The 8,621-nt window shown below is 34.6% G+C and overlaps 1 protein-coding gene across 2 annotated transcripts in view; it reads right to left on the bottom strand.

Moving 5' to 3' along the window:
- Positions 1-5,481: 5,481 nt before the first annotated feature.
- LOC110038134 (protein RETICULATA-RELATED 4, chloroplastic) overlaps positions 5,482-8,621 on the bottom strand; it is an 11,175-nt gene continuing 8,035 nt past the window's right edge. Inside the window, exons 6-9 of one of the 2 annotated variants that reach the window (XM_020742913.1) lie at positions 7,213-7,352; positions 6,447-6,572; positions 5,897-5,968; positions 5,482-5,502 (exon numbers count right to left, since the gene is read on the bottom strand). In XM_020742913.1, the coding sequence (XP_020598572.1) occupies positions 5,920-5,968; positions 6,447-6,572; positions 7,213-7,352 (315 nt within the window). In that variant the 3' untranslated portion in view covers positions 5,482-5,502; positions 5,897-5,919. Of the gene's footprint in view, positions 5,503-5,684; positions 5,969-6,446; positions 6,573-7,212; positions 7,353-8,621 lie in introns of those variants that run through there. The other variant, XM_020742907.1, reaches the window with a different exon arrangement.

Raw genomic sequence — 8,621 nt, 5'->3', positions numbered from 1 at the left:
TTATTTAATATTTATCATGCCAAATAATTATTAGGCATTTAAACACCTCTAAATTTACAAATTTTGAATTTATATAACTAACTAAATCCCATATAAATTAAATCCTACTTTGTAGCTAAGACTATAATTGAGCCATCTCGAGTTGAGTATGCCGTGATTTGGACTTGGCTTGGCCAAATCATAAGTTCATGTTTAGTTCGAGCTTGAGATAAGCTTTCACATATATGTTTAACTTGACATGCTCATAAATTTAATGTTCATACTTGATTTATATTTGGCTTGTTTATGTTAATTAAAGCATAAAAAATTCAAATAAATACTTAATCTTTCATATAAAACTAAAAGTTTGATTTGTATAAAGCTTTTCATATAAATTTATTTAACAAGTTAAACATTTGAAATGAGCATTGGATTTTATAAATAAGCATTTGAATATATTTTAAATTAGTATATAACTAGTTCATACCAAATAATATATATATATATATATATATATTCCTTTAATATAAATCTTTGGGGGACATTGTTGACAACTACCTAATATAGATCTGAATTTGGGGTTTTACTAATGATATTTATTATTTAGATTATGAGAGGATTTTAAAGTAATTCAAAAGTAAAATTTAAGAATAATATATGAATGACGTTGAGAGTGTCATCATTATCATCATCATATAACGGGCTCGTAGGTTATCTCTCCACATCATCATAAAAAGTAATTCATCATCATCATTGCCATCGCATGAAGGGAAATGTTCATTCAATGTATATTCAAAAGTGTTGAATTTTTTTAGGATGTCGGGTCTCATATAGTTTGTGAATTCTTACAATCTGGGAGAGACTTTGTGAAATGAGTGGAGATGGAGAGGGATAGAATTCCAATATCTTTCTTCCATTTTCCATATACCTTCTTTATATATCTCATAAGATGTTATTGCCCTCATAGGACTACAGAAAAAAAAATTACATTATAGATCATATTTTATGTAACCTATCTCGAAGGGAAAACTCTCCATGATTTTGTAAGATGTCATTGATGTTAGGTGATTCGTAAATGAGCATTGATAGAGGTGAGTAAGAGTCTCGTTCCTTCTATCATGTCGGTGACCTCAAAGGATCAATAAATGACCTCGAAGATGAAGCTTGAGAAGTGTAAGTGAGCTTAGTGAACAGGCTTTGTGAGCATGTGTGAGCTTGATAGAGGAGCTTGATGAGTTCAGGCAAGTTCGACATAGGAGCTTGCCAGGTCTTCTTGAGAGATAGTTCTTAGGGTCACACTTCGATAAATGTGACCGATGAGTATAATTAGTTAAAAGAAGAGCAAGCTCCAAGTTTAGGATAAAAAGCCCCAATCCAATAAGCTCAAAAGGCCCACTTTACGTATGGGCTTCTTCAATAGCTTGGAAAATTCACTTTTAGATGTACATTTAGTTCTTTGATTTTGTTAGCCCTTCGATAGAATAATGCAAAACTCTGCTTGTCAAGCTGCCTCGGGAGAGGAAGAACTATTCTCGATGCAAATGAAGGATATGATATTTTATAGCCACTAGAAGTATTGTACTTTGAGGATGAGGAAAATGTATAGTGTGAATAAAAGAGTTCTACACTTGTCTATTACAAAGAATACAATAGTTCCAACTTCTTTCTCTGTCAAAGAATAATTGTCACGTCATCAAGAGTGAGGGCCACGTAGATATTTCTAATATACGTTGGCACACCAGTACTCTATTTTAAAAGAAAGAGAATAGTAGCTTGAACCCAGTAGAATTAACTCTGGCATTTAAAAAAAACAAAACTATATTAACTCCATGTCTAGTATATAATAATAGCTTGAGAATTGTTGACGCCATGGTTGAATTTTACGCCTTCACATTCTTTCCTTTTCGCAAAGAGTTTCCCATTATTTGTTATTCAAAACAGTGAATGAGTGGTAGGGTTGATATTTCATTCCAGTGAATGATCCTTCTGCTTCTACAGGATTACCTATGGAGGATAATTCTGATATAGAGAATAGCTTGGCAGATAATTTGATTGGTTCTCATGGAAGCTGTAAGGAGTTTGAAGAGATAAGGTTAAGATTGTTACTTTTAAACGCCTTGACTCATCTCAATCCAGGTAGTTTTTCTCAGGCAGGCAATTTTTCTTGAAGAGACTCCTGTAGAATAGAAGAGTTACTTTAAATAATAAAAAAGAACATAGGTTTTTCCTCTATTATGTGGGGTTGTAATTATACTTAATTTTTTGACTTCTCAGTTTGTTGAATTGTATGATGATGTGAAGTAAAAGTGTAAAATAATATGATATAGATTATATGTTTAATTTGTTATTTAAGTTAGTTTTATGCTTGTGAAAGGTGGAATTGTTTTGCATTTGTTAGAACAGGTGTAGAGCTAGCTTAGGGGAGCAAAAGAGCCAAACAGAGAGCTTGTGCAGTGAACCAATTGACAGGCGCTTGAACCCAGAGCATTAGGTGCCCATGCGCCAGTTCTAGGTGCCTGACATGTTTTGGTATCCGTTTTGGTCCATTTTGAAGTCATCGGGTTATTCCAAAGCAATTTTGGGATTAAACACATATGATTTGCTAAGCAGGAAGCAAGATGATACAGTAAGACATGGCATTGTGGCCTTAATGTTGGGCGTTTCGACACTGCATATGATAAGATGTGCATCCAACGTCAAGCATGTTGTTTAAGGTATCATAACACTAGGATCCAACGCCATGACACACATTCAATAAAATTCAATACAAGCCTAATTCCCCAAGTTCTCAAGCATTAGAGGACGCGACCTCCAACATGTGGCACCATGGTGCATTGCCTAAAATGATATTTAAGGCCACCCGAAGGATTTATTATCAGGGTTTGGTGTCGTGGTGCCATGCCTAGCACCATGATGTTTGATTTCCAATAAATAAGAAACGGAACCTAAAGGGTTCGTAACAACAATTTTTTACAACAAGACCCTATAATTTCTCTCTCCTTTCTAAAGATTCCTTATCAAAGTTGTCGTGCCAACATGCTGGTGCAATAGGCTTAGCGATCAGTCATGCTCCCTAACCCATCTGAGACAACGACTTCAACAATCAGACTTCTAACGCTAGCTCCACATCAGTAGCCCCCAAGACTGCACATCTGGCTTACCCGTATGGAGGAATCTCATCGCACCCTAGTATCCCAGCACCTTTACAGGTTCAGGGAAAACATTAACAATGTCAATAGCAAGTTAGACGATCTCACTGAGCGGTTGGATCACATTTTGAATTGACTAGAGTGTATAAAGCAGCAACAAACTATGTTAACTTATTGACATACAAATGCCTACGAAAGGTAGGAGAAAGCACTATAGTGTTCTCCTCTAGACCGCAGTCCAACAATAAGAATAAGTGGGGAAGTGAATGAAGACAGGACGGGAGGAGGGCAACTACCCAATCCTTAGGGATCACATGAACACTCCACCCTGTTTTTGATATTATTATTCTTGTATTTTATTTTTTATTTAAATATGTGGGAGTAGATGGGTCTTTTAATACTCGCCTTTAATTCTAATGGGACAACAATTTTTTTTTTTTATTCATTCAATGAACTATCGATTGCCTACAATGTGCATCATTTTCCCCATTTCAGGAGTTCTCGGGGCTCTATGGAGTGCCTCAATGCCAAGATATCACTTTTTTTAAGTTACTCACATTGATTGTGTGGTGTGATAGAAGACAAGTGTCATGACAATATAGAAGTTGTTGGAGTGATCTCTCAAACTTCTGAATTCAGGACGTCATACGACATTCGTGTAGGTGAGATTTTTCTCTGATCTATAATCTCTCATTTTGTAGGAAAAGCCTTAGGTTTTGGTTTAGATATTATAGGCTAGGTTATTGTTAGAGGATACCAAGGCTAGACTCCTTTGTTTCTCCACCTTAGTCACATTTTGTGTGAGGACATTTGTGTGCATTGAGCCTTAGTTTACCCTGGTGTTGCAATGTCGTTCTTCGAGCATTATAACACTTTTTTTTTCATTTATGGGTGCAAAACAGACTCAATACCATCTTCTGATGCTTGACTATCATTTTCACCTCATGGGTAGCCACACGCCATCGCCTCTACGATGGCACGAGGACACTTGGTCTGATTTTAACTGGCATTAGATGTTGCTTTTTTAGCAACCTCATGCCATATCCACAAAACTGGGCTGCATTGTTATTTTAGCATTACAGCCTCGACTGGGCTTTGTTTCCACTCGGGTAAGAGTCGTGATGTTATCTAGCATCACGGTGTTGGCGTCTACTCTTTGGTTTCGTGCCACATCTTCTGTTGATATAAACATTACAGTGCGGTCTTTTCCCACGAGTTGAGATGCTGAGCTTTGGCATTTCAATATCAGAAGTTACCAAGACATTCATCCTCACTTTATGCTCAATGCAATGATTACATGGTATCCATCACTCAGTCAACACCAATTTTCATTGGATTGGGGTTATCGTATCCCTAGTTTTGGAAGTCCGGAGGCACGATCTCCCATTTGGTCGTTGGTATGGCCGACTACTTTGGGTTGTTCAATTGCCATGTTTGGTCATTCCAGACACGTGGGTCTTCTATTTTTCTAAATGAATAGCCCAAGGACTAGCCCTCCTGAATTGTTGGCACGCCTTTCTATCTGGGTTGTAATTCTGCTTAGTCTGACTGATCGAATAGGCTTATGTCAGTTCTATCACTCGTTGATATGACCCATTGTAAGCTTGTTATGTTTCTTGTTTTCATCTTATTACGGACTACTCGATGAGATAGTTCTTGAGAGAGAGTTCTTACAGTCACCAATCTATGGATGTGATTAATGTCTATGATCAGCTAAAAGAAGAGCAGAGCAGGCTTCAGGATAGAGATAAGAATGCCCAATCCAACAGGCTCGGAAGGCCCACTTTACACATGGGCTTCCTCAAAAGCTAATTGATTATAGTTACTTAATTTGTACATCAGATTGTTCATGTATGGCATATATTAATTAAATCTGTCTAAATCTAATTATTTAGGCATTTAGATCCTCAATACCACTACAAAGAGAATGTTAAGTTATGCAATGCTTTGAATACTCAAATGAACACTTTGCATTTCAGCTCTTCTATTATGAATGTTTTTTAAGAAAATATTAATGCACTAGTATGATGAATGGAAAATCTATTTGTTAATGTAGAATAAATAGGCTCCATTGTTACAATTTAGGGATAACTAAACAAATAGCACCCGAAACATTGCTATTTAAAAAATCAGATGATATTCTTGAACTGCCGAACCGATATTCAGACATGTCATGATTAAACCATTGAGAATTTGATAAAAATGAACAATATTAAACATTCCTGTAAATTACTATTAAACAAACATCATATATGTTGAGAAAATTAGGGCGAAGAAAAACTAGAATCGACACAAATCCAGAAGAACACAAAGATTTAACGAGGTTCGGCAAAGATGCCCACGTCCTCGGGAGCAGAACGGCGAGTTCCTTTCACTATTCAGAAAAGAGGTTACAGAATTCAGGAATACCTCACAATATAGAATTCAATATAAGGCCGAAAACGCAATAATACATAAAAAAAATCATAGATATAAGAGATCTAAACACTATGATGGGTGGATAAGATGCACTACATCAACACCCTCCAACTTTAAAGAATGAGCCATCAAAGAATGTAAAGAAAGAGGATTATATAGTTCATTAATTGAATATAAAAATATAGGAAATTATTTGAAAACAGTCCAAAAATACTTAAAATTAAAAAAAAAAATTCCATAATAATTTCCCCAACTGCTTCTAAATTTATGAAACTAGAAAGATGGAATCAGCATTATCTAAGAAGGTTTCCTAAAACAGAATAAAAATGACTTGAAAGATTGAAGCCTACGAGTTCTGCAGTGTAGCATTCATCTATTCCCGAATTTTCTGGACGCCAACCCAGCGAGCATAATCGACCCACCTGATCAAAACAAAAGCAAGAGGACCGTTTAATCTGGGACATGCTTTGAGAATCGTGCACTATAAGAATCGATTGATTATACATTACTGTATATCTCTAAGAGTTCTAAAACTCATGCTCAGCAGAGAGTTGGAAGGGAAATTTACATGCATACCAAACAATTTTAATGTATTTACATATCTAACATCTAAAGTTTGATATTTGCATTTACATAACACCGTGCTGTCATAAATCTATGCCTGAAAAGTTGTGATATTTTTTTATGTGTTGTTAAGCTTTTGAGTGTTATATATATAAATATGAAAGTTTAGGTGTCAGATATGTAAACATATATAAGAATTATGTGGTATGCATGTAAATGTCCCAGAGAGTTGATACACCATTTCCCAGCCCAAATTTGAACCCAAAAAATTTCTTCTATAAAGGTGCAACAGAGAGGGAAGCTAAGAAGTAAGAGTATATAGGTGATGAAGCTTACAAGAGGGATCCCAAGAACGTATTCCCCGTACGAACTGCAAAGCACAGTGCGCTGAGTAAGAGTTTTTGATTGTGTAACAAGGGCTCCAGAATCCGCTGCTCAACAACACCAGCTACTATCTGATATCTGCAAGCCAAAAGATTATTTCATGGTAAATATAAATCTAAATAAATAAAAAAACTATATAAGGAAATCAAACATAACTGTGCAAATAAACATAAAAGGAGAAGGAAGAATATATTTCTAATAAATAGCAAATATATTACATAATAAGGGTATTTACATACATACCACCCAATTCATATGTATTTACATATCTAACACCAAAACTTTATTGTTTACATTCATACCAACCAAATCTTTCACGTCACGTCAAAAAATCATTATGTTTTACTTTTTAAAGTGAATCATCAATAGGTGCATATGCCAAAAGAGTAAAGTGAGGAAATAGTCCCCTCACTATTTATATTAAGCCATTTTACAGAGTTATATTAGTCGCCGGACTGTTTTAATGACAGCCAAAATAGTTCTCATTATAGACTATTTCAACCCATATTAAAAAATTCTAGGGAATAAATTCACTATTTTATAAACTCTTGCCCTGGCAAAGAGTTAGGGAACCATTTTGACAAATCTCTCTATGTAAAAATTAAAGTTTAGGCATTAGATATGTAAATACATAATAATTGAGAGATGTGTATGTAAGTCTTCGTATGTAACAAGTATAATAGTGAAATTTAGACAACATATTTTAGGGGTTAGATACCTGAGATTACTAGAAACTGCCATGTATACACCATAAGCGATACTAGTCTCTACTAGTGGTACCTCCTCTGCTTCTACGGCAAAATCCTTGTCCAGTAATTTCCTTGCTTTAATCAAGGCATTTGTTACGCCAGTCCCCACCTGATCAGAGGAGAAATTTTGCACCATAGAATTAATAACATGCTTTCCATCGTATGAGCAAATAATATGTTTGGCAAGTTGAGAAAGCATAATGAATTAAAAAGAATTGTGGGATTTCAGATCATTTAAAGAGAGGGTCATTTACATAAATCCCACCCATTTCCTATGTAATTATATATCTAACATCTAAACTTTACTTATTAAATTTATACCACCCAAAGCTTTTATATCACATCAAAAAATACCACTATTTAAAATATTAAAAAATGAAATACATTTTTTCAGGCATAATCAAGGTGGCATATATGTAAATATTCGAGTTTAGGTGTTAGATATGTAAACACGTAGAAATCAAGTGGTATCCATGTAATTCTTCGTCACAGAAATTAATAGTAGCAGCAGCAACGAGAATGGCAAAATAAACAGGAAAAAAAATTATAATTCTCTTCTTTCCAGAACATGGTATAATTACATACATACAGACCACCCGAAAAATTGATATTTACAAATTAACCACCCATGTGATTTTTTTGAACTACAAAACCAATGTATTTACGCATGCCATGATCAAACTATTGAGAATATGATAAAATTGAAAAATATGGGTTGGGGTTTTACCATGATTTTTTATATTTGAGTGGGAATTTGAAAAATGAATGAAACAGTGTGGTTGATTTGTAAAACAGCAAGTTTCGGGTGGTCTGTAAGCAATTGCCCCTTCAGAATTTCATGGTGTATGTTATCCAGCACTAATCAAGGCTCTTCTATCAAATACTATAAAGCTTATATTGATTTTCTGAATAATGGCTAAGGAAATAATGGTGATTTTCCTTCTGGAAGTTGGAGGCTTTCGTACATTCTACAAAGATCTTCGAAATATCTTTCTTCCTAAACTGTTATGTTATGAATTTTATAAAAATTATGTGGCTTTGCATCTATCCTTCTTCGTTTTTATCACTTTTTGTTGATTTTAGTGAAGTTTATTGGAGATTTAAAAGTAACTTTAATTAATAAGTGGCATTAATCTATTTTAGCCTTAATAATTACCTCACTGTGTTGAAGTGGAGAACAGCTTTCAGCCCAACATTTCCTTTTGTTAGAATATTATTCCCATTTTTACCAAAAAATTTAAATAAATAAATAAAACCTCTCCTTTATTTGACTATTACAGCAGAAAGTAGCTTTGTTTTAGCTGAATTTCCTCTTCCTAAGACCTTATTCAACTCTTCTATCTGTATTTCAAACCCAGCTACTTTGATGGTTCCTGCT

The sequence above is a fragment of the Phalaenopsis equestris genome, unplaced genomic scaffold (assembly GCF_001263595.1).
Source record: "Phalaenopsis equestris unplaced genomic scaffold, ASM126359v1 Scaffold000002, whole genome shotgun sequence".
NCBI classification, from domain to species: Eukaryota; Viridiplantae; Streptophyta; class Magnoliopsida; order Asparagales; family Orchidaceae; genus Phalaenopsis; species Phalaenopsis equestris.
Note: the sequence above shows the minus strand (reverse complement) of the source record. Positions and strands in the feature narration are given on the sequence as shown.